The 27285-nt window shown below is 39.7% G+C and overlaps 1 protein-coding gene across 1 annotated transcript in view; it reads left to right on the plus strand.

Moving 5' to 3' along the window:
* Positions 1 to 27285, plus strand: part of PAPPA2 (pappalysin 2) — a 303315-nt gene that overhangs the window by 237426 nt on the left and 38604 nt on the right. Inside the window, exons 17-20 of the mRNA XM_015123561.3 lie at positions 3828 to 3996; positions 5372 to 5507; positions 7454 to 7563; positions 19482 to 19553. Coding sequence (XP_014979047.3) covers positions 3828 to 3996; positions 5372 to 5507; positions 7454 to 7563; positions 19482 to 19553 — 487 coding nt within the window. The remainder of the gene's footprint in view (positions 1 to 3827; positions 3997 to 5371; positions 5508 to 7453; positions 7564 to 19481; positions 19554 to 27285) is intronic.

A 27285-nucleotide genomic window follows, 5' to 3' on the forward strand; every position in this document is an offset into this window, starting at 1 on the left:
TGCAAAGCTGTCTTCTGTACAAAGGAGAAGAAACTATGAGGAAAAAGAATTGAGGCTCAGAGGGGCAAAGGAACTCCTGCAGAAAGAAAACAGAATTTCCTATGGAATTGGGACTCTGTCTGCCAACCTTTCCCTGCAGTGCCTCTTCGCCGGTCGGGGTCCGGTGTAGCTGTGCTATTCTCTTGCTGCCTTCTAGCCATCCTCCTCCCTGTGTTGATGGTGGTTTGTAGCGCAGGGCCTGTTGCATTGTCTGGGTGCCACGATGGAGGGCTACATTCTTCTTCCCCATCCAAGTTTGATCTGTCTACTCTCACCCCTGAGGTTATTAAACTGGCAAGGAAATATATGAAATCGGCATTCTTGAATGGCTCCTTAACTCTGGGCAAGGAAAGGGAAGACTATTTCCATGGTTGAAGTATTCCAACCAGTTCAGAGAAAAATACCACATGAAGTCAAAATATGATCGTCCTGGCCAAGCAAGGGTTTTCCTTCATAACCATGCTGGCATGCAAGGTTTTTATAGCCATGCCTCTCCCCTGCTGTCAGTGGTATTGCCTGCTTTCTCCAGCTGGGGAATGTCAGTTCAGCAGAGGTAGGAGAAGGATTTCATCTGTGGGAGGTGGTAGAAAGAAGAGAGTCCCTGGGAGGATATAAACTCTGCTGTGTGAAGGAGGAGTAAAATATCCATTCTAGGTGACGGACAGAAAGGAGCCTCGTTAGAGTAAAAAAGAGCTGCAAACCCTTAATTGAAAATAGATTTGGAGAGGCATTTTTAAATGTCATCTTTCTGGAGGGAAAGAAGCAATTTACTAAGCAGTACATTTCATTTGTATAAAGTTTAAAACCAGGCAAAACTCCTCTATGCTGATGAAAATCAGAAGTGTGTGGTGTTGCAGAATACTGTATGCCGTGAGGGTGGGGGGATTTTAACTGGGAAGGAATGCAAGGGGGAATTCTTAGGGGCTAGACATGTTCTGCATCTTGATCTGACTGGTGATTGGTTACCCAGCTGTATTCACAGGTAAAACTCCCTCAAGCCACACACTAAGATTTGCATATTTTTCTATGTGTAATTCATTACTCAATACAAAAATTTAAAGTTAAACTTCTTTTTTGCCCACTTATGGATGTGGCATTGGGACACAGGGCTTCTGAGTGCTCAGCCGAGGATGAGGATGCGTTAGTAAAACTGTGGAGCATGCCAGAAACAGTTAGAGCCTGATGTGGCAGGAGGACCGGGGGCTTCGGCTGTGAGCAAACCTGGGTCTGCATCCTGCCTGCAGGGTTTGCTGTGTGTTTTGAGTAAGCTTTACTTTTCTCTCAGGTTCAGTTTTCTTAAGTGTGGATAATAACATTTACCTTTAAATGTTGTTTGATCCAAATACCATATGTTCTCACTTGTAAGTGGGAGGGGAGCATTGAGTATACATGGACACAAAGAAGGGAACACCAGACAGTGGGGCCCACCTGAAAGTGGAGGAGAAGAAGAGGGTGAAGATGGAAAAACTACCTACAGGGTACTATGCTTATTTCCTGGGTGATGAAATAATCTGTACACCAAACCACTGTGACACACAATTTACTCATGTAACAAACTTGCACATGTACTCCTGAACCTGAAAGTCGGACAGAACTACGATGCAAAAAAATTCCAGTCATAAAAATCAGATTTTTTTTTTTTTTTTTGAGACACAGTCTCACTCTATCACCTGGGCTGGAGTGCAGTGGCAAGATCATAGCTCACTGCAGCCTCAACTTTCTAGGCTCAAGCCATCCTCCCACCTCAGCCTCCCCAGCAGCTGGGACTACAGGTGCATGCCACTGTGCCTGGCTAATTTTTGTATTTTTTGCAGATATGAGGGTTTTGCCATGTTGCCCAGGCTAGTCTCAAACTCCTGACCTCAAGAAACCTGTCTGCTTCAGCTTCCCAAAGTGCTGGGATTATAGGAGAGAGCCACCATGCCCTGCCAAAAATCAGATTTCTATTGCAAAATGTTCTTGGGAATAAAGATATGAATCTAAATAATTATTTAATAATAAAACACTCAACTTATTTCTAAGTATGTATTATTTACATGTGTTTAACTATTAAAATATTTTATTATTAAAATTATTTGAAGTTGAATGAATTCTGTGATGTGAGATCTTTGACAACTTATTTAACATCGTTCAGTGTGTTTCTATGAAGTGGGGATTAAAAAGATGATTTCATAGGCTGGGCACATTGGCTCACGCCTCTAATCTCAACACTTTGGGAGGCTGAGGCGGGTGGATCACCTGATGTCGGGAGTTCAAGACCAGCCTGACCAACATGGAGAAAACCCATCTCTACTAAAAATACAGAACTAGCCAGGTGTGGTGGCACATGCCTGCGATCCCAGCTACTTGGGAGGCTGAGGCAGGAGAATCACTTGAACCCAGGAGGCAGAGGTTGCAGTGAGCTGAGATAGCGTCATTGCACTCCAGCCTGGGCAACAAGACTGAAACTCCATCTCATAAAAAAAAAAAAGAAAAAGAAAAAAAAAGATGATTTCATTAGTATTATAATGATTCAACTTGGTATCTTCGAATGTGCCTTGCAATGTGCCTGACATGCTGTTAGTTTCAGTTCAATGATTCAATTCAGCAGATATTTATTTAATGCTGAATATAAACCAGATATTATTTTAGTTCTTGGGAATTAAAAACAAGACCACCACATAGCCTCTGGCTTCTGGAAGCTTTCAATCTAGTGGGAAAGACAGTCACGTGCATTTATAAAACAATGTGATAAATGTTTTACTAGTGTAAGATTAGAGTACTGCAGAAGCCCACAGGAGGTATGGCACAATAGTCAGAAGATAATATGCAGGGGTTGGTGGGCATATTTAACCCTTAAAAGGGGCATAATGAGACTAGAAAATGGTAATTTAAGGCTACTACATGTTTGGAAGAGTCAATGGCCAAAGGGTTATTTTTATTTTAGAATTACAAGCTTATCTGTAACCAGGAGTGTTTTGCATTAGAAGTGGATATGTTAAAACAGCAACATGGAAAGCACTTTCAAACTGCAGTGAGTCAAAAGGGGAATGGAATGGAATCCTCAGTAGCAAGGACCCTAATTCCATTGACTCCAGTCCACACCAAATGCTGTCACTCTGGTTGGGGACCATGTCTGGGCATGAGAATGAGGACCAATTCTTCCAGGGCAGTATTGAGTCATGTCTACTTTGAGAAGCTGGTGAAAGGTATGCACTCTTTCCAAGGAAAAATAAACTTGTAAACAAATGAAGCAGTCATCTCGGAAGTTATTGTCCTTCTGAAAGTTAGGTTCAGAATCTCTGTTTTAAAAGAAAACTCATATTGCTGCACTTTCTCCCCTCTCTGAAGAACCAATAAATAGTAGCAACTTCATCAATTATATTGCCGTATCAACACTGTTGATCCTCAAATCACTTCTGATCAGTTCTCTGAATATGCGATAACCTTTTCTGTACCCCATCCTACCTGACATTTCATTGTACTTAGTTGTGAGTCTTTTCCAAGATGAAGATCTCAGAGAAAACCCAACTACAATTTAGATGCTGCACTATTTATCAAACCCTCTTAAGAGTAATAGATGAAATATTTCTATATAACATTTACTACTACTTCAAATAATAAATGAACATTACTATTTTTAGTTCCATGATTTAGAAATTAGCCTCGGACAGTGGGACATATGGCTCACAAAAACCATCTGTCCCTGCCTATTTGCTAATTCTTATCCCATATTGCTGAGGATCGAGTCTTCTTTCATGACCTCCTTGAGAGATTCTGATGAGCTCTTTTGTTTTATGTTTTATCAGCAAGTTCCTGAAGATACAATGCCTGGAAGGTGGAATCTGGGAGCAAGGCAGCTGCATTCCTGTGGTGTGTGAGCCACCCCCTCCTGTGTTTGAAGGCATGTATGAATGTACCAATGGCTTCAACCTGGACAGCCAGTGTGTACTCAACTGTAACCAGGAAAGTGAAAAGGTAAGGAACATTTTTTGAACTTATTTTGGATCAGGCTGTGCTCTAATCTTGATGCCCAATCCAAGAAATTTGAGAAATGAAATTTCTAAAGAATTCCAACAGGCAGGGACTTGGGATTCTAATCGGGAGTGTTGGTATTATGCAATAGAAAATTCACAAAATACCACATATTTGAAATGTTCTCTCCTGAGTTCAGAACTTCCTCTGAGGTAAGAAGAAGAATCCAATGGGTGCAGTACCAGGTATATCCCCAAAAGAATGGTAGGATCCTGATTTAGCAATGTGATCCCCTCTCATGGATGGCCATTGACATAAGTTGACTACAAATACTAGTATTATTATTTTTCTAGAACAGAGTCCTGAACAGAAACACAAATTCCTTGGCAAAGCTGGAAGTGCTGTTTGACTATTCCCCTCCCTAGGATTTTGGCACAAAAGGTCTCAAATGAAAAACACAGTCTTATCTTGGTTGTGTGACTAAAAGCAATTTTATTTTAGAATCTTTTCAAGCCTCACACACATACATGAGACAGGAAGTCAAGCAGACTTCCTAGGCAAAGGTCAATGTCCTTGTCTGCTCCCTGGCACCTGTTATCTTAGTTTTCGGTACTCCAAGGTAAGCACCATGGAACAGATGTGAAAAGAATATGGCAGAAAATGAGACCCCTGAGAAATCAAGCACATCCATTTGCACTGATGGGTTAAGGAACCATCGAGTTGACCAGATGAAGGGAGGGCTACCTACATTTCTAAAATCTTACATTTTGGAGTTTTGAGAGTTAGTGCTACTCTCTGTGTTCTAGATAAAGTATAATTTGTGGAGCCAAGAGTTATACAAACCAGCACACATGTGGAGAAAGGGAATAGAATTTTGGTGAGACCGAAAGCAACTATGATGTGTCCATTCAAGCAGAAAGGCAAAAACACACCTTTAGGAAATATTATGAATTGGTTTCACTGGATGAAGCTCATCTTGAAAAAATCTGACATTTGCCACAAGCAGCATTTGTGTGATAGTAGGGATGAATCAGTGCAAAACAACACCATCTGGGAAACAATTCCGAAAATAGCTCTGAATTCATGAGCTTTGGTTGATAGCTGATTGTATTCCTATATATAAAGGAAAATACATTGTTAATACATTTCATTAATGGAAAAAAATTGTCATCATGATTCCTCTGCCTGGAAAAAGCAAAGAATTTTTTTGGCTTTTTTTTTTTTTTTTTTTTGACCAGTAACAATATGTTGTTTCAATAGTGTCTTTTGGTCCAGGTTCTAGAACTGGAGAATACTACCACTTAATCAGACCACTTTTTTTCAACTCTCAATAAAGTTAACAAAACGATAATGAAGATGTTTACTTTTGATATTCTAGCTTCCCATCCTCTGCACTAAAGAGGGACTGTGGACCCAGGAGTTTAAGTTGTGTGAGAATCTGCAAGGAGAATGCCCACCACCCCCATCAGAGCTGAATTCCGTGGAGTACAAATGTGAACAAGGATATGGGATTGGTAAGGATAGGAGTGAATCTTAAAGTCAATTTCCATGTCATTCTTTTATTGAGCACAGCTGAAATTTTTTAAATTTTATTTATTTATTTATTTTGAGATGGAGTCTTGTTCTGTTGCCCAGGCTGGAATGCAGTGGCGCAATCTCAGCTCACTGCAACCTCCGCTTCCTGAGTTCAAGCAATTCTCCTGCCTCAGCCTCCCAAGTAACTGGGACTACATGCGCCTGCCACCACGCCTAACTAATTTTTGTGTTTTTAGTAGAGATGGGACTTCACCATGTTGGCCAGGCTGGTCTCAAACTCCTGACCTCAGGTGATCCGCCCACCTCAGCCTCCCAAAGTTCTGGGATTACAGGCATGAGCCACTGCACCCAGGCTGCCCAGCTGAATCTCGAAGCAGAGACACTGTTCTCCCTGAAGAGTGGATTGAAATTGCAAGTTGACTCTTAGCTGCTTTAGTAAAAATGAGATTTATGGCAACTTTGAGGGGCCTAGACCAGATGGATTTGTGGTATGGTTTGTAGCTCCAAGATGAAAGGTGGGACTGTGTAGCCACATAGCATGTGTCTGCTGGGCTCTTCCATTCTTCTTTATTCTCTGTGGTTGTTACTGGAGTGGAGAATTACTGAAAGGGATGATTTGAGATTCCTCTTTCATGCATCATTCTTCAACCATTCTTTCTCTGCAGAGGACTAGGTTCCAGAGCCATGGACAGCTTCTTATTCAAGCAATTACAATTAAAGGTCTTTGTGGCCAGAACTGATTTATAGTGATGTTAACTTTGCCTTGACTGGCCCTAAACATCATAGAAAAGAGTTGTAGCTGATGCGAAACCTTGTAAGATTACTCCTAAATTCTGAACTGCATTAGCAAGGAATAATTTTATCAGACATTCTAACCAATGCCAATGAGTATAATTTGTATTAACTAGTAAGCTCATTGCCGTCTTCAAGATGCTGTTTGCACAGTGATGTCTTGTGGTCAGGCATAGAGTATCAGGGAATTCAGATGTGCCTCTTGGGTGGTGTTTCACAAACAGATTCTCATCCTCCAAGCGTCCAATTTCTGTATTAAAATATCATATACTCACATATCTAGAGCCCTTAAGAGGGATGTAGTTCTTTTGTTTTAAAAGTCACTGAAAACATAGAAACATAGATAGTAGGGACTAAAAAGAAACTTGGAAATCATCAAATCTATAGATGAGGAAATAGAGAACCTAGAGAGTGTATTTTCTCTTAATATAATTTTAGGAGATATTTGGACTCTGTGTGGAAGGGAATACAGCAAGATTTTTCTGCAAGAGACCAATACATACCCAAAGTCTCTGCTTCTGATTCTTCACTGCTTCCTCCTTTAATCAAATAGGTTTGTTGGCTGCCAATGCAATTATCTTTAGTGCAGCAACAGAGAGAATAGTATCGGGAGTAATTTTATAATTTCTGGGTCATTTCCTGCCATCCACCACCACCACTACCAGCATGTCAAGTTCTTAGGTAGTAGTTGTTGCAATTGTAAGCTGCCAGGAGACCATGTAAACAGGAATGATATTAGATATACTTAAAAGGTATGAGCCAATCAGGATAGACTTTGTCTAGCTAGAGTCCTGGAGGAGATCTTGGAGGCCCGCTGGGCCAGGAGTCAATCTTTCAGTTACTAGATGGTGTAGAAATTCAGGCATTCCAGAGGTGGTGTTATCCTGGAAAAGACAGAGGAGGGGACACTTGGGGCAAGTGGAGTTAGGTTGGGGGAAAGTCTCTTTACCAATTAGTGTGAAAGTACCCTTACGGGAACACAGATGACTATCAGCCCTGCCTACAACATCATAATATGGTGACCCATAATGAAATCAATTGTTCTTTAAAAACTCAAAGCTATTGATTTCTGAAAGAAAAAGAACGAGATCTGGGAAGTTCAAGTCTCTGCTGTAAACTTCTGTTCTTTCAGGTGCAGTGTGTTCCCCATTGTGTGTAATCCCCCCCAGTGACCCCGTGATGCTGCCTGAGAACATCACTGCTGACACTCTGGAGCACTGGATGGAACCTGTCAAAGTCCAGGTGAGGAAACGGACATCATTATGTGCCAAAGACGTGAGTCTGCTGAGCAACATTTGGAACATTGTTTTTCGGAGTAATTTCAGAGACTTTCAAAGCATCCTCAAAGCAAACAACCACATGGATTATTCCTAGAAAGAAAAGTTAAACATTGAAAAGCAAAAAGAGGGAGACTTGAAAAAAAAAAAGATAGCTCACATCTAAAGGAAAGTTTGAAGTATAAGATGGAAAGAAATCTTAGAGACATAAGGAACAGAAAGGAAAATTACTACTAATGAAAAATAGGATGGGACAGGTTAGGATAAGTCAAAGAAATATATAAAGATGAAAGAAGGATGGAAAGAAAAGGATGGATTAGAAAAGATGAAAGTAAAACTGCAAGCAGGGGAGTGCCTAAAGGAACTGAGTAAGAAGAGAATTGCCTTTCCTTTATCCATCTCCCACCCTTTCTAAACCTGAAATCCTTTTCCTGGGCCATCTGCTATTCAAAGTCAGTCATCAGCAAAATCCACGACATCCACAGCCTCTTCTCTGGGCTTTCTTTCCATTTGCTTCCTTTTCTATCTGAAATCTGGCTCTCCACTGAGGACTCTGCCTCCCCCGCAAGACTCATTCCTTGCTGCTTTCTCCCTCAGGCCCCTCCTAACCCTGGGCCTGCAAGAGGGATAGGCATCATCCTCTCTCCTCACTGCCATTTGTAAACCATTTTTCCTCCCTCCCCTGTAAAATGACTCACATTTGAATCCAATATCAACAGAATGAACCACTCACTTCCCTCAATGCGGCTGTCATCTTCTGACCCTTACGGCACCCCTCTCCTTGCTTCTGAAACACTTTGACTCCTGGGGCGTGGCCACATTAGCCAGCCCTCCTGTCAAAACTTGCATTGATGTCTACATCTGCACATTTGATTCTTCTGAAATCAGGATTCTCAGCTCTGGGGCTTCCTTTCCTCCTGTGGCTGCCTTTCCCTTTCCAACTCCATCTTCCTTGTGCTTTCCTTGGCTCCCCCTAATCTTGCCTTGGTGGCTTCTTGGCTCTTTCCTAAACATGCCAGCCACACCCTCACCTCAGCACCTTTGCTCTTTTGCTTCATTCAGCCCAAGATGTTCTTCTTCAGAATATCTGCATGGTTTGCTCCTTTCCGTCTTACAGATTTTTAGTCAAATTTCAGGAAGGCCCTCTTTGGTTATTCTATTAATATCTAACATTTTAACTCCCCTGACATTTTCTGTCTCCTTTCCTTTTATTTTTCCTCCTTAGGATGTATCATTACCAAGAATATTACATATTTTACTTACTTTTCTATCATCTTTTTCTGCCATTAAAATAAAAAGCTCATTGATAGATTATTGTCTGTTTTATCATTATTATATCCCTAGATCCTAAAACAGTGCCTAGTATTTGATATGTGCTCAATAAATATTTGTGAAATGAGTGAATGAAAAAGAGAAAGAAAAGGCTATGCAGGAGTTAAATGGAGAAAATCGTGTTGTAAACTAATTGTTTCTTCTTAGAATAGAGGAGGGTGGGGACATCAGAAAGCCTAAGAGCTTGGTTACTTAATTATTAGGCTGTTTAACAAAATTCTTGCAAGTCTGTTCTCATTGGATGAGCAAAAGAGGACTCCAGAGATACGCCACATTTCATTCAAACATTATCCTCAAGTCTCTGCTTTTCCCTCACAGGTTAATTGTGCTTTATTGTGGGCATGGATTTGTGTCAAAGCAGGAGGTTCAGGAAAAAACGTACTCTAAGTGTGATTTGGGTGAGGAATGGAGAATAACACAATCCTATTAATTCAGTTAGTCATTCATTCAACAAACATTTACTGAAGTTATGTGCCATGAGCTATGCTGAGTGATGGGATGTGGAGGTGAAAAATAATAGTCCCTCTGTTTAAGGACTTACAATTTGGCCATGAAATCAGATATCTATGATGATGTCACATGGGAAAAGGTTTGAATGTAGTAGAGGTGTTATGGGAACACCTGAGAGGAAGCCACCAAGTCTTCTGCTCAGGAGCCTAGTGGAGTTGGGGAAGGATCAATGGAAACTGACCAAAAAGCTTTTCCTCTGGATCTTAAACTGTGATCAAGAGGAGCACTCAAGAGGGTAAGAAATAGTAAATGTTCCATCTGGCTGAAACCAGGGTATGTGTGGTACTGAGGGAGAGGAAAGATAGTGGTAAAAAAATGAGGTCAGGAGAAGCAGGCAGGCAAGATCCCACCAGGCATTGCCTGCCCTTCCTAGGATGTCAAGCCTCATGAGAACTCTGAGTGGAGGTGGAGTGCACCTCAGGGCTGAGGGCAGTGTGAAGACTGCATTGAAGTATGAAGGAGAGGGCCAGAAAAACACCTCCACAAGTTCTCCCATCCCCTGGCCTTTCCAGACTTTCACTTTTACTCTCCATTCTGTTGTTAAGGTTTAGCTAAACTACAGTAGCTGGAATTACAGTGCCCTGGAGAAAGACTTTCTGCCTCGTGTTTCATGATGTGCCAGATGGTCTAGACCCTTTCTTTTAGCCCCATAAACTCAGTGTGCTATGATGAAACACTTCTCTTTCTCTATAAGCAGGCAAAGGGAGAAAGCCTTGGGCATGCATGAGCATTTTCTTTCTCTTGGACATAAACTGAAATCGATCCTTCTTCATTTGCTTCACCATCCACTCCACAAGGCGTCTTTGGGAACAGTCAAAGATGCAGGGTCTGTGAGGCCCGAGTGCAAGCCTTCCAGTCAGCAGGGTTTCTTCTACCTCTGTGTTTCTAATGAAACATTCTGGAAAATGGCAGTCCATTTGTCTTCATGAAAACAGCAGGGATACCAATTACAGTGACTTGACTCTAAACTGGAAAACAATTTTCTCTGTTTGATTAAAGCCTCCCTTTTCTCAGCTATCCTTTTGGGGAAATCATTATTGTTTATTTACTTCTATTCCATAGCATTTTGTTCTTGTTTATATTCCTGATGCCTTTTTCAGTGCCTGGCACTTTGTAGGTTCCTTAGAAACATTGGTTGAATGAGCAAAGAAACTGCTATAGCACCATTTTCTTTTTTTCTTTTTAATTTAATTTAATTTTCAGTACCGGGATACAGATGCAGGATGTGCAGGTTTGTTACGTGGGTAAATGTGTGCCATGATGGTTTGCTGCACCTATCAATCAACCCACCACCTACATATTAAGCCTCACGTGCATTAGCTATTTGTCCTGATACTGTCCCTCCCTCTGGCCCCCTGACAGGCCCTAGTGTGTGTTAATTTCCTCCCTGTATCCATATGTTCTGATTGTTCAGTTCCCACTTATAAGTGAGAACATGCAGGTAGCACCATCTTCTACTTCAGAAGTAAATGCATATTTTTTTCTCAGTCTGGATGCATTTCAGCAGCTTCTTATTGACATATCCTTGTCAATTCTAAGTTGACCACCTCAGGAAAAAACATGCGGAACATCTTCCTTAAGTCAGTATATCAAACATGATCGTTTCTATCATTGCATTTATCATGACTATGATTTAGTCAGTAAATTCTTGGGTTTTGACGTAGGTTGACCAGACTTGATTTTGAGGATGTTAGCAGAGACACACTGAAGACCCTGCAATAAAAAAATACATTTTCTAAAAGCTGAATTTTTAACTCATGAGCTCTTTTATTCACCAACTGCATAACCTTAGGCAATTTACTAGTCAGTACCTCCATTTCCTCATGTGTAAGTGGAAATAACACTGATCTCAGTAGAGTAATGTGAGTATCAGATGAGAAACGTATGAATAGACCTTAGCTTACTTGATGCATAGTAAGTTTTCTTGATCAGTTGCCATTCTTATTTGAGGCAGGTTGCTTCCCCTCAGTTTCCCTGCCTCTTCTCATCTGTATGAGATTCTGCCGTGCTCTTTATAATTTGGGTATATAACTAAACTCTACGGCTTGTCACAGTTCACAGTATTGATAGGGATGCAATTGCTTTTCTGGAACTCTTGAGGCTTGTGTCACATTTCCATGTGAAAACAAAGTGAAATCATTAAATTAGCTGCTTCCAAAATGTAAGGGAAGAGCTGAGGTAACTTGCGAAATGAGTCTTGTCCTTACCTTAGAAGGATTATTTGTTTCTAGAAAAATTCCCAGCAATCAGAATTTCAGAAGTTGAAAACATAATTAACATTTTAATGTTTTCTTGAACTCCAAATAAATACCCTTTATGCCCAAAGAAAACCAAATAGTTAACCAATGGTGAACACTAATTATCACAGAGTAGCAAAACAAGCTGTTACCTATGCTCTCTATGCTCTTTCACAGTTACTATGTTAAAGAATATTGCTTACAAACAAAGCTTGTAAGAGATGCTCTGTGTTTAGGAAATTGCAATTTTATAGTAAAAGAAAAACAAGAAAAAAGAAGTCACTAGATGCAGTGGAAATGATGATGAGATGATTGCCCTTATGTACCTCGGGGCCTCTAGGATGAGATTATGCACCAGCCACAGGTGATCTCAGATGGCTATGGTTCTGTGGCACTCAGCAACTCACCCAGGGTGCGAAATCTAACCTTGTCCTCATAAATAAGAAGAAATGCCTCATAAACCAAGGCAATTCGTTAAATGAAACTCCATGTCGAGTAAAATCCTTGTAAGTCAAATTGACTTATCTTGGGAGTTGTTCCATGTTGTACTCAATCTTAAATGTTTGTGTCCTTAAGAATCGCTTGGGCAGTATGTAAAAAGAACAGCAGGATTCCAGCCTTCAGAAAGACTGGAGATGCTTTGGAATGAGCGTCTTTAACAAGCACCTTAGGTAATTCCACTGAAATGCTTCAAGAACCCGACAGAGCAAGACTCCGTCTCAAAAAAAAAAAAAAAAAAAGAAGAAACCCTACTATTACAAAATAAAATACTGACAAGATAAATATTATAAATACAAGCACACCTCTCTGAAGCATGGCTCATTTGTTTAGTAAATGATGCTTGCTTATTTCATGAAAATTCCTGCTATCTGCCATTATTTCAAATGCCTTTGTATCTGGCAGGAGTACAGAGTAATGGATTAAATTGCATTATTTTCTCTAGTCTGCTTCCAATGACTTCATTCTTTGTAATAAAAAATGATACCTTACATTTGGATAACACTTTGTTGTCTTCAAAACATATATGTGTGAAAAAATACATATGTGATATATTACACACACACGCATACACATACACATACACGTATATATTTGAGTCTCATCACAAACCAATAAGCCAGGAAAGGAAGATTATATTATATTTATTTTACAGGCACATTAGCTGTTGTTGGATGACCTGTTCAATATTGCACAGCTGGCAAGAAATAGAAAAATAAATGCCACCAACTTTGCTGACTCCCAGTTTAATGCAGTACTCCCTGCCTCACCCTGTTTGCTATAGTCTTTTTTCCTCCTTGTATATGTTTGAGTTAACTTGTCTATCTCATAGAGAATCAGTCATTCCTCTCAACCATGAGAAGCCCCTCATTTCCATACTTCCCCCAACATGAAACCTAAGAAAAAAAAAGATTAAAAGCAATATTTCTTTATAATACTATTTTTTTTCTTGTGAAAACAATTGTGTTTGTTTTTAAAGAACAATCAAGTATAGTTTTAGATGCCTACAGAGTTTATTTGCCTTGCTCCGGGGGTTCTGCTTTGTATTCCTGCAAATGATGCCTGACTTATAGAATAATATATTTTTTATGAAAGGAAGAATTTCTGAGGTCTTAGGTAATCTGGGGTTTTGATGAAAAACATCTCGAAGTAGCAACTGACATAAAAGGAAGAATGAGGTCCTCCTGGGTTCAAATATAATGTCACTTACTCCTTGGAGCCTCTCTCTGCTCATCTACAAGGGTGAGGATAATATCTAGCTTGCATGGTTGCTATTAAATTTAAAATAACACATGTGAAATGTCTTGCACAGTTTCTAGCACAAACTTCTTAATTAAATAAAAATGAGATTTCAGTTCACTTAGTACAAATCTTTCCCCCTGGAAATATCCTCCATCCCTGAAAAGATATCACTAGCTATCTCCATGCAAAATAAACAAAAATAGGTTTCTATAGTTTGTGTGTGTGTATGTGTGTGCACGTGTGTGTATATACAATAATGTCTGGGTCATTTGTCTTTTTCTGTCTCTTTTATAAACTGAGCTGAGAAAGGAACTAATGGCTATTCAGTGTTTCCTATTGGAACACCTCTGACAACAGAAGCAATTTCTAAAAGCTTTTAATTGTGAGACTGAGAAGAGAGGAAGGATGAAAATACAGTACTTTTAGATGTTTCGAGGGCATGCTGGATGTGAGAGATAATAGGTAAGGGTTCGAAATTTTCAGATGGACTTTCTAGACCCTTGTCATTGCAATGGTGCCTTCCTTCTTCACCTTCACCAGTGTCAGTGGAGCTGTTACACACAATTGTACCCATCAAGAGGACACTTTGGGGGCGGGGCTGAGCATTAAGAGCCAGAGGGAAGAGTGAGGTCATTTGGTTGGAAACTGGTTTTTGCCAGCGTATTACCTTCTCGTTTTCTTCCTGGTGGGGATCTAGACCCTTCTGGTGGGGTAAGAAGTATACTGACAGAAAGGAAGGATGCCAGACCATTCCATGCCTGTCAGCCAAGGTGACTGAGCAGTGGGACCTGGCGGTTGGGACAGGGAGGGGGGCAGCCAAATAGTCAATGCTGATGCCCATTGCACATGTCCTCATTAACCAGATCAAAGGCCTCCACCCAATGCCCCTGCACCTGCAGCGGCACAGACACTCCTGATGTCCAAGGCACCTGCACCCAGCAAGTGGGTGAAGCTCCCTCAGACTTTCACTAGAGGCACTTTTTTATTTTCTCATCCCTTTTTTCTAGATTCTTATTCTTTTTCTTCTTTTCTACCATGCTAATCCCAATTCCCCAGTAAACTGTACTACTACTGAGGGTGGAAATGGTACCTTCTCCTTCACCCCCGGTATCTCCTCAGTGCGGGATTCATTTCATCTTTTACTCAGGAGGTGGTGGCTGCGGGAAATCAAAGGGCCCACAGAAAAGAATGACTGCCAGGGAATCATTTCTCAAAGAAAACCTTTTTATTTTCCCAAAAAGCCTATGTTAAGTTGAATTTTTATGATTATCCTTAACCATTGTTTCAAGAGAGTGTTTTATTGTATCTGGTGACTTTAAAATAGGAAAAAATAATGTTTTAACTTACAAAGTACTGGTCCTTCAGGAAACTGATTTCATGGATAATTTTTTTTACACATTCTGGCAATTGTTTGCTTGTAAATGTAAATGCTATTTTCTAAATAGCATTTGAAACTATTTCCTTCTGAAGTACAAAGACATGCATCATGACATCTCATTTCCCCTATTATTTTGCTTCATAAATTCCTTTTTCCACAGACTAAACAGCACTTTTTTTCTGGAGTACCATAATTATGAATTAGTGAGGTCCAAATAAGTGAGATTTTCCTGTGGCGACATGAAATAGGTTTGCAAAGAGCCTTTAACACTATATGAAATCTCTCTCAAATTCCCAGCTTTTCAACAGAATTCTCCAGTTATATCAAATTTTATAATTTCTAACTTTGTTTTCCCAAATTGTTCCCCAAACATAAATAGTCCTTTAAATAAAAATGACTGTTTTAAAGAGAAGAGAGAAGGAGGAAGAAAACAAGAAGATAATACGCTGGCAAAAGCCACAGTTTCCAACCAAATGACCTCACTCTTCCCTCTGGCTCTTAATGCTCAGCCCCGCCCCCAAAGTGTCCTCTTGATGGGTACAATTGTGTGTAACAGCTCCAGTGACACTGGCTGCAGATCATTGGAGACTCAGACATGAGTCATGGAAAGGTCTTCTTTTTCATCATTTTTAAGCATGGAGTCATTCCCTCTAGGCATCAAGTGTCCCATCACTAGAGGAGAGTAGACAAGAGCATCTTGTAGGAAAGGGGAAGAGGAACGGAAAAGCAAGTTGCAGGGTAGTGTGCTATGGTCTAAATAAACATGCAACGGATGTTTTACTCAGGAGCACATACATGTAGCAATAAGGAAATTATCACAAATGTGGACATTGGCAGAACTTTGTGCCCTGATGTGATTAGCAGCCCATTCTGTCAACTAACTACTCCCATTAAAAAATAATTGAGCAATTTTCTGTTAGCCTTTATTGTTGGCTATTCTTGAGTTTTGTGACCTTTAACAAGACATTTACCAGGCAACAGCCTTCATGGTGACTTATGACCATCCTAGTAACCTTTACTCTTCTTTCTTTCTCTCTTTTTCTTTCTTTCTTTTCTTTCTTTCTTTCTTTCTTTCTTTCTTTCTTTCTTTCTTTCTTTTCTTTCTCTTTCTTTTTTCTCTTTTCTTTCTCTTTCTTTTCTTTCTTTCTTTCTTTTCTTTCTCTTTCTTTTTCTTTCTTTCTTTCCTTCCTTCCTTTTCTTCCTTTCTTTCCTTTCTTTCTTTCTTTTTCTTTCTTTCCTTCTTTCTTTCTTTTCTTTCTCTCTTTCTCCCTTCCTTCCTTTTTTTCTTTCTCTCTCTCTCTTTCTCTCTCTCTTTCTCTCTCTCTTTCTTTCTTTCTTTCTTTCTTTCTTTCTTTCTTTCTTTCTTTCTTTCTTTCTTTCTCCCTCTCTCCTCTTTCTTTCTTTCTTTCTCCCTCTCTCCTCTTTCTCCCCCTCTCTCTCTCCCACGTCCTTCCTCCCTCCCTCCTTCCTTTCTTCCTTCCCTCCCTCTCCCTTCTTCCCTCTATTTTCTTTTCTTCCTTTCTTTTCCCCTTGCTTTTTAGAAACTTTCAAATGGTCCAATCAGGAGGAAATTTGTAAACTAAATTCTCTCTTAAACTTTTTTTATGTTGGAAAGTTCAAAACAAATCTTTGGCATTTAGATACTGGAATTCCATCATGCGAAAAGTTGCTTGTCAATAGCATAATGGCAATAGTTTCAATAACATAGTAATGCATAGATTTGCGTTTTTACAATAACAAATTCAGAATAGTTGTTACCAATAGGAAGGAAGTATAATGATGCTGGAGGGACATATACGGGAGACATTAATTGAATCTATAGTGACTTATATTCTGGAAAATCTTAAAAATTTTTGATAAAGTTGGGCAGAGGATATAAAGTTCTTTTATCATCATAGCTTTCAAATGTAATGTATATGATTGTAATTTTTCAAAAGTGTTTCAGAAAATAAGAAGACCAGCCGGACATGGTGGCTCATGTCTGTAATCCCAACACTTTGGAAGGGCAAGGTAGGAAGATTGCTTGAGGCCAAGAATTTTAGACCAGCCTGGGCAACATAGTGAGACCCTGTCTCTATAAATTAAAATTTTGTTTAAATTAGCCTGACATGGTGATAGATGCCCGTAGTTTCAGCTAGTCAGGAGGTTGACGCAGGAGAATCACTTGAGCCCAGGAGACCGAGGCTATGGCGAGCATGATTGTGCCACTGAACTCCAACCTGGGTGACTGAGTGAGACTGTCTCTAAAAAAAAAAAAATTATATATAAATAAATAATAAAAGAAAAGAAAATCATTTCATCTCTCACCAGGAGTCAGCCCTTCCCTGTCCATCTCACTGCTTTGCTTTTCTTCCTGTTTCACAGCCCTCTTGCACCTCAAATGCTCCCATAGAATTGAGTCTTGAAAAACATTTGAAATTTCCCTCCAATTATAATCACGAAGTACTTGTTTTATTAATGGCATATACATATATTTATAAATAGGGAACATCTTTATGAGATACCTGATTTTCATAGGAGAAGGCTAGAGATCCAATACTATAATTAGTGGCTGGCAAATGCTTATAAAATTTCGCCTTTCTGTAAATCACTGAGATAAGAAGTAGGAATGCTAGATAGTCCCTATTCTAAAGGATTTTGCAATCTAGGAAGGGATATCACACAGGTACCACCAACTTGTGCAATTTCTGTAGCAGTTAAGGAGAATTGTCAGTGTAAATTAGTCTCAAAACTGAAATTTACATCATTAAAAATCTATAAGGTGGGTATTGTCAACTCCACTGTTATGAATTTATTCTTCAGATATACTTGTACATGATTTATATATAAGCTTTGTTTGTTATAACAAAAGACTGGAAATAACCAAAATATTCATCAACATGGATCTGATTAAAGCTTTTGAACTCTTTAAGGGCCTTAACTAGATTTATGGATTTGCAGATCCCTTGCTCACTGGACAATCTGACCCCTAGTGAGTGAGTGAGATATTTATGCATTTGGTCTGAATTGAATCACTGACTGATTAGGATAGAGAACTGGGGGTCCATAGTGAATACCCTCCTATGAGAAGGAATAAAGTTCTCATGTATTTGCCTTTCAAAGGACAAATTATATTTTGCCATTGTTACTATCTGGGACCCCAAACTACTACAAACCATTGATATTTTAAATAACAAAATGTATGACCACTGCTCAGTAGAGCTCCAGTGGAACCTGCTTTAAAGCATAAACAAGAATTATTTCTAGTTTACAGAATTACTGTTGATATGCAAATGGTTCTGCATAAATGGCTGTAAGTGCAGGAGAATAACTCACTTTTTCAGTAGGCTGAAGACCCCTTTTGGGTTTACCTTATGTATTTGTTTTGATAATCCTTTTTTTGGTACAATAATGACTTAAGCCAAGTCACTTTCTAATAATATATTGCAATATGAAGTTTTGAATATCAAACTTTATAAGGATTTATACTATTTATTTTCCCTCTAGAGAAGCTGTGAAGGAGGACTTTTAGCTTTTAGCAGTATGACTCCAGAAAAATATTGCAGATCCCCATTCTCCTACCTGACTATGAGGTATATATTTATAGACCTGCTATTAGCATATGTGAATGTCTCCAATCTAATGATTACACATTGTTAGCATTCTAGAATTCCTGTAGGTGCTATCTCATGTAAAGCTCCTATGTTGCCATGTATTCTTTTCCTTCTGAATGTATGGAATTTCAGTTGGACTGATTAAAATGTGAATATGCAGGTCTGCAGAAGGGTGGGTTGGTAGCAGGCTACAGAGAGAACCTTCTTTTCTCTTTGAAACCTGCTATGGGACTTTCTTTTTTCCTTAGAAATTCCTTAGAAATTTAAAATTCTTTGAGAATTTTAAAATATATAAAGAAAAAGAAAAAAGTTTTGTGAAAATGTTTTGTTAAATTATTATTTAACAAAAAGTAGATGACTATTTGTTTAAATATGCATCTGGAAATGGCCATCAGGAATGAGGCAGTCACCAGCATCTCAAGATGAACCTAACTGCACTCCCACCAGCTTGATGTTGGTGTCACTTTGAGTAGCAGTGATTTCACACTAGCCCTGTGTGTCCTGTGTATGTGTTCTGTCCAGTTTCCTACAGGGCAGGCTGTATGATGAAACCAGGAATTGCAGAGTGCAATTTCACCTCCAGTCTTGGTGTGGGCACTCACGTCTTATAATCTAGCATTTCTAAGGTCCACTTTAGTTGAAGACTCTTTTGTAAAACTGTATTTGTCAACCTTTAAAAGCCTGTGGTGTGTGATCAACACAACCATCCTACAATTTCTTGTAACATTATTTAAAATTTCAAAATAAGTGGAACTAATATTATGCCTGAAACCAGATGAAACTCATTATAATATTGAGAATGCTTTTTTAAAACCACACTACACCACTCTGAACATTTAGGTATTTTGGGAAAGAGAATGAAAAGTTTTGAGAAATCTCGTCCACCAAGATTTCTGCCTGAACGACATCTGTCAGGGTGGGCAGTGTGCACGGGAAAGGCTACACAGCCCCAATCCACTTTATGGGACACAATTAGAAACTAGCTGCTTGAGGAATGGAGTTGGACTCCTGTGGTGAGCTCAGGATTTGCCCCTTCTCACACAGAACAAATGTCTTTAATTTTGTTTTCTATTTTTCCCGTCTTTCCCCTTAGAGCATTGTGTGCACTGGCCGGCGTCAATGGCACCCAGACCCCGTCTTAGTCCACTGCATCCAGTCATGTGAGGTAAGATGGCCTCCCCTTCCCCAATGCAGACGAGAGAACTCAGATGGATTTAATTTATGGAGCTTGAGTCCTTCTAATTTAGGACCCAGTCCCTCTCCTATTCCTCTGCCCTTTGTTTAATTTCTTAAATTAAGTTGGTTCCACAATCTTAAATTTACAGAAATTAGGAGCTCTGATTTTTGTTTTGTTTTGTTTTAGCAAAATCTTTGGAGATCCCCTTTAAATGACTTAATAAAAGCTAACTTAAAAAGCAAGTCAGAATTATTTATGGTTTTGGGATTCTGTAACTGGGCCTTGTTTGAGCTTAATTGGCTCGGGGTTTTGGAGACTGATGGCCCACTGACAGGTTTGTTTGGCCAGCGCAGTGTCTAAAAACAATTTTCTTTTTGGTTGCCAACGTTTAAAAATCAGGATTTTTACATAAAATTCATGTGTGCATATATAACATTACACACATACACACACATCCCAAATAAAAATAAATATTTAAAACTCTGCACAAAGATTTGTCTCTTGAAAAATAAGACTAGCTGGCAACCATGATGACAATTAGCTGGATCCGAGTAGCAGCTGCAACCCCAGAGGGGCAACTCTCTCCAGTTAGCACAGCTTTTACTTTCCCTATGGCTACTTACCTGGTGGGCGCCCCTTGTTTAGACTAACTGCCTGGGTCATGCAGGCATCTATGTTTGCAGTCTCTTAGGTAGACCTGTTATCTACTGTTGATTAACCAAACTAAACCTTTACCACCTCAAGAAATCTTGTCCACTTCTTCACATAGTAGATTCCCCAATCAGTGCTGGGACATAGGCTGCTGTGATTTCTTTAGCTAGATTAACTGAAGTTAATTTTAAAAGTCAGGAATAGGGCAGAGTATTTCTAAGAAACAATGACCCAGAAATTCTGTCATAGGGGAAGGAGATGCTTACACACACACACACACACACACACACACACACACCATTTAAGCCCTCCCACCCTAAGAATAGCCAGTGACAAGTACAAGCATTCTCGTCTCAGTCACAACAGGTTTTGTCATCCACATCTCACATTGGAAGGAAATAAGCCACTTAGCAGCAATGCTTGGGTAATTCTGGCTCCTGTAGGTGCTGCAGAGAGACCCCTTTAACTGCCCTGATTTCCAGCTTCTTCCCTGATGCACACCCAACCCACATGCATATTAAGTTCATTCTTCTGTATCTCTGTGTTTCTTGATCTAATTCTGGGAATCCAGGATCCACATGAGACTGGAGAGGGGGAAAGGGTGGGGTTTGAGAGAAAAGAGAAAACTGGGTGGGGAAATGATACCAATAAAACAGCACTCTGCGAGCGCATCAGGAAAAATGCTAGCATGGAGTGTGCTTTGTTATGGTGTGGGCCAACAAAACAGCTCATCTTCTGCCATCATTAGAAAAACAGATGGCAGCGGGGTGGGGAGGCGGGAGAGAGGAGGACTGAATCATCCACTGGGCAGGGGGTAAGAAGGAGGGAAAAGAGGAGGCCAGGGAAGGAGGGAGATAAACAGACAGAAGACTGGGGAGCTGGGAACAGATCAAAGGGATCCTGAGAATTCCCTTCTGCTGCTTCTATGCATGATCTCAAGTGGGATAGTGGATGACAGGGCTTGGAGCTGGCTTCCGTGTTTCCCGGAAGGTTGTAATACAGACCTTTTCCCATTTGTTCTCCCCTCCTCTCTGCACCCCAGCACATCAGCAGGGTCACTTATCCAGAGCTTCCTAGGCTGTCATCAGTCCCTTTGTTGATGTGACAAGGAACAAAAGCTCCAAGTCTCCTCTGCCTGTCTGCTACCAGGCAACAGCTGTTGGTTCCCCTGCTCCAGTGGTTCTCAGCATCACCTGGGAACCTACTGGAAATGCGCATTCTCAGGCCCCCAAACATCTACTCGATCAGAAACTGGGAGTGGGGCCCAGCAGACTGTTTTAACAAGCTTGCAAATGATTCTACAGCTTGCTAATACTTGAGAACCACCGCCCCAACTGAGAGTTTGTTGTGCAGCAATAATTGTAGCCAACATTATTTAGCCACTTTGAGGGTGGAAGGAAGATGCAACAATACAGGTGAATCAATCCCCTAGGAAAGGAAGGGGAACTGGACAGGAGAGGAGAAGGAGAAACAACTCTGAAGAAATAAGTAATAAGAAATGCAAAGAGGCGGGGTGAAAATGAGAAAGAAAGGACAAGAGAGGCTGAAACTGGCATGCTCTAGGGGCAAATTGGCAGACACTTAATTCTTTACTGGAAAAAGTCAGCAAAATATATTAGGGAGAACAGAAGAGTGTCAGGGACAGATGGAGGGAAAACAGACCAGAGGCAAGATAAAGCAAAGCGGGCCAGGTAGGAGAGAGGAAGTTTTTAAAAGTGCAGCACAGAAATCTGAGCTCAAATCAGGTACTTTGTTACCCAGTATCTAAAAGGGTTTTCTTTTTTTTTTTTTTTTTTTTTTTTTTTTTTGCTTCCCAGTACTGAATATCATTCTAAGAGGCCTCCTTTTGATATTTAGCCTTGTAAGGGTGGAGTGCCTCATTCATTATTTCTCCCAATAAGCCCAAGGCAGTAAATCCACCAACTCAGTATCCTCAGCCCATATTGCCCTTCATGTTACTTCAGCACCTTTGTTTGTATCATATTCTCTTGGCATAAGGATTTGCTTTCAATTATCCACTATTCTGTGCTGCTTATGTTTTCTGAGGTGCCACTGAGACTTTCTTTAAAAACTCTTATCTAAATAAGTCCATCTTCTTATGTTAGGTCATAAGCCAATTTTTGCCGCTTATGTTTCCATTGTCCCAGCAAGAACACATGTATGCTACATATCTGCAATCCAAAATTGTTTGTACGTTCAATTCTATTTTTGTAGTTGTTGCTTGCATTTGGCCTTTGTGACATGAATACTCCTTGGATCTTCTGTTTCTTTCGTAAACTTCATATGGGCAAGGAATGGCAACTTGCTTAATGGAAAAGTTTTGAAGTCAAACAACTCTAGATTCCAGTCCTGGGTCAGCTGAGTAGTGTGAGCCTCTGTACCGGGAAGTGGGGCAACAAAGCTGTTTTAAGGAGTTGTTATGAGGGATGCATGTGATAGCATACATAAAGCATTTAGTATCATGCCTGGCCCATAAGAGATTCTTATTGGTGTCATTTGTTGTGAGCTGTTAGCCACTTCGTGAATGTTTACTGAATGAGTAAAGCAGAAAGCAGGGCATTGCTGCTGGTGTAGCCCCAGTATAATTAGTTGTAAACTCTGAGGATGTGAAAAAGGAAAGGAAAGGAAAAGAAAAGAAAAGGGAAACAAGTCACTCCCATAGAGACCTACTGAGAACCATAATTCACGAATTCACACATTGATTGTGTCCAATCAGTCATCAGGTCAGTTGGTCACCAGATCATTATATGCGTAGCTCTACTCATTCCTTACAGTTGCCCACACTGGTTGGGACCTCAACATTTCTCATCTTTTGCAGGAATTTCCTAATTGCTCTCCCTTCCCCCAGACCTGTGCCCATCAATTTCCTTCATTCTCTCTATTGCTATTACTGGGTTCTTTCTATTGTGTCTCTTCTGCTAAAAGTATCTCAGGAACTCCGCATTGTTTTCACATTTAAACCAGACTCCTTTGCAGGTAGTAACTGAGCCTTTGTCTTTCAACCTTCTGTCTCTTCAAATCTCTTTGTGCACACTCTACTCCAGACATAAAAAGCCTTTTCCAACACAGTATTCTAAAAAGTGGTTGGGCTTTGCACTGTCTGTTTGCTTGATCTGGGATTGAATATTTGTTCCACCTGTGGGGTGACACTGGACAAGTTGCATTAGATTCTTGTGCCCCATTACCCTCAACATAGTTTTAATAGAGTTTTTATAACAGGGTTTTCATTGTAATGCTTATTTCATAAGGTTGTAGTGAAGACAAATGAGTTATTATAGGCAGTGAGCTCAGTCTAATGTCTTGTACATAATTGTGCATTATAAATATTATCTATTTCATTATCCGTCACAGAAGTATTGTTGCCACATGTTACTTCACTCCCTGTATCTTCATGCACATTGAAACCCATTCCCGGGACTCATCCTGTGACCTATTTCTCTAAGCTAGTGATTCTCAGCTAGGGACAACTTTGCACCCACCACCTCTCTCACATTAGGGGAAATGTCTGAAGACATTTTTAGTTGTCACAACTGGGCGAATGGGGGGAGCTGCTGAAATATAATGGGTAGAGGACAGGGATGCTGCTGAACATCATACAATGCACAGGATAGCCCACAACAAAGAATTATCCTGCCCCAAATGCCAGTAATACTGCCCTGAGACACTGCTGTAGACTAACTCCTATTGATCTTTCAACACATTTTTCCAGGCATTTTTTCTACATGAAGTATTTAATGACTGGCACTCCACTCACCACACACCCTCAACCACAGATGGCTTATATAATCATACTCTGGTCTCTATTTTACCACTTATCACCTTAGGGAAAGTATTGGTTTCCTGTGTTTCTGCCTTAAGACACTGTAACTACTTACAAGCTAAAAATATTGTCTTTTCCATTATTATATCTTAGCTACTCAACACAATGTTTGAAATAACTGGGGCTCAAAAAACATTTATTGATTGAAAGAGTAATTTAATTTGCACATGGCTTTTAAAATTATAGATAAAATTTAAAATTATAGATATGCAAATATTTTATGATAACTGTATAAAAGTCCTGTTAAATGCTTGTCCAATAAAGTGTACTTTCTTCCCAGCATAGAGAGAGAAAGGAAGAGAGGAAAAGAAAGGAAAAATGGTTTTCTTCATCTCCTAGGGTAATAATTAAAGTGAGTGTTCACTCCATCCATGAACACTGTGATACTATGAGATAATAGATTATCTTCTTCTTTCCCTCCCTTCCTTCCTTCCTGCCTTCTTGCCTTCCTTCCTTCCTTCTTTCCTTCTTTTTCTCTTTGCTTTTATCTTTCCTTTTTTCTCTTTCATAAAGCCATATTTATTAATTCTACCAAAGTCCACAATGCTAGATTCTACTTAAACCAAGAAGATTTTGTTCTCTAGGGAATGTACCTAGGGATAAAGACTTATCTTATACTTATGGTATCCTTTTACATAGAACTGATTAGTTTTCTTCGTACTTATGGGCTGGTTAAAATCCACCTAATTCTTTGACTCTGCTTTCTCTGTGAGCATGTATTTCTTGTAAGCTGATCCTTTTCTTCCCAGCAGTCTCCATTTTGAATTACAGTTTTTGATAATCTCTCTTCAACTCTTTGCTGGTAGAGTTGTGCCCTTTCTTTTTTTCATTTTTTTATTTTTTATTTTTATTATTATTATACTTTAAGTTCTAAGGTACATGTGCACAACATGCAGGTTTGTTACATATGTGTACACGTGCCATGTTGGTGTGCTGCACCCATTAACTCGTCATTTACATTAGGAATATCTCCTAATGCTATCCCTACAGGGAACCTACAGAATGGGAGAAAATTTTTGCAATCTACTCATCTGACAAAGGGCTAATATCTAGAACCTATAAAGAACTCAATCAAATTTACAAGAAAAAAACAAACAACCCCATCAAAAAGTGGGCAAAGGATATGAACAGACACTTCTCAAAAGAAGACATTCATACAGCCAACAGACACATGAAAAAATGCTCATCATCACTTGCCATCAGAGAAATGCAAATCAAAACCACAATGAGATACCATCTCACACCAGTTAGAATGGCCCTTTCTTTTTAAAAAGAGAAAGCTTCAGAGAAGAACAGAGGCCAAGTGATGTCAGAGAATTAGGTTCAAGTTCTGACTCTACCCTTCATTAGCTATAGGTACTATGGTACCTGTCAGGCTTTCTCTTAGAACTTCTGTGAGAATCAGGGGAAATAACTGATTTTAATGTGTTTTATGAATTGTCAAATAATAGAACATACTAGCAGTGATACTGCCTAAGGAATGATACATATAACTTTGTGAGGACAGGGTCATATTGAAACAAGATATTAAGAAGCACACCGGGGCCTGTCATGGGGAGAGGGAAGAGGGATAGCATTAGGAGATATACCTAATATAAATGATGAGTTAATGGGTGCAGCACACCAACATGGCACATGTATACATATGTAACAAAACTGCACATTGTGCACACCTACCCTAGAACTTAAAGTATAATAAAAAATAATAATAATAATACTAAAAAAATAGTTTCCACTGAAAAGCCTGCTGCCAGTCATTAAAAAAAAAAAAAAAAAAGAATCAAGGCCAGGCACAGTGGCTCGCCCTGGTAATCCCAGCACTTTGAGAGGCTAAAGCAGGAGGATCACTTGAGGCCTGGAGTTTGAGCCCAGACTGAACAACATAGCAAGACCCTCATCTTTACAAAAAAATGAAAAGTTAGCCAGCTGACTATGGTCGTATGCACCTGTGGTCCCCAGCTACTCAAGAGGCTGAGGTGGGAGGATCACTTGAGTCCAGGAATTTAGGTCATGGTGAACTGTGATCATGCCACTGTACTCCAGCCTGGGTGACAGAGCAAAACCCTATCTCTCTTAGAAGAAAAAAAAAAAAAGAAGAAGCAATTAAATTACATCTAGTTTATATCTTTATGACTTTTTATTATATACTGCAAGTATCCATGGTTAATTGATATCCTTGGGGCTACCAATGCAACTTACAAGGCCTTTTAAAGTTTGGGGGAAAATTTCCAATAACTCTGTCTGAGCCTGAGCTGCCCAAGTCTCTAAATTCAATGCATACCTTTGTAGATGCCTATCCTCTCATCTATCACATATTTCAAGGTTATCCAATAGGTCTATTCTTCCCGTAGTCTACTAACTCCTGAGTGGCAGGAGGTGTGTTTTGTTCACTTTTGTATTCTCTTTGAGAGACGCCTAATTCTTTAGTGACAACTGCTTCTATTCCCCTAAAGACAGAGATGGAAAGTTGCAGACAGAACTTTGACTTTGAGAGTCTTAAATGGAAAAGACTGAATCAGTTTTCCATGAAGTTGCATCATGGAAGTAAAGTAGGGACAAGATAGATGAAGAAGTAGAAAATAAAAACCCTGTCATGAGTGGAATCAAAAGGCCTTGTAACCGCAGTGAAAGTGGCATGGGCTGGCAGAATCAAAGGCTTTACACACAGCTCCATCTCTGATTAGCTATTTCCTTGGGCAAGTCAGTTAACTTTTCTGAATTTAAGTGTCCTTAGCTTTTAAATTAAACAGATAAAATTCATCTCTTAAAATTGTTGTGAAGATTCAGGTTCAGAAAACTGTGGAGACATGTGGTTTGAGGACTTCAGAGAGGTCACACCTCAGTAAAGCATGGTTGTGCTAATTTTTCAGAAATAACGGCAAACCTGCTCTTGTTTCTGGGAATGTTTTGCCTTCCAAGTAGATTTTGGTTTTCATTACACCCACAGGTCCTTCTCTTATAGGTCTTCTTTTCAGATTTATAGAATTCTTCTTGATTAGCCTCAACTTCTTATTCACTGGATGGATTAGGTTTTGGAAACCTGTTAGTACTTCCTTCTTTGACTTTCAGTTCAAGACCAATCCTGGTTTTGGATTTACTACTTCTACCATGGTACTAGCCTGCCTGCAAGAGAGAAAACTCAGTCTAAGATAGGATGGATATGACAGTCAGGACATGATAAAGGATTCACAAGTACCTACTGTATGAATATTTGATAAACATAATTGAGTATGTGATAAAGGTTAGTCA

The sequence above is a fragment of the Macaca mulatta genome, chromosome 1 (assembly GCF_049350105.2).
Source record: "Macaca mulatta isolate MMU2019108-1 chromosome 1, T2T-MMU8v2.0, whole genome shotgun sequence".
Taxonomy (NCBI): Eukaryota; Metazoa; Chordata; class Mammalia; order Primates; family Cercopithecidae; genus Macaca; species Macaca mulatta.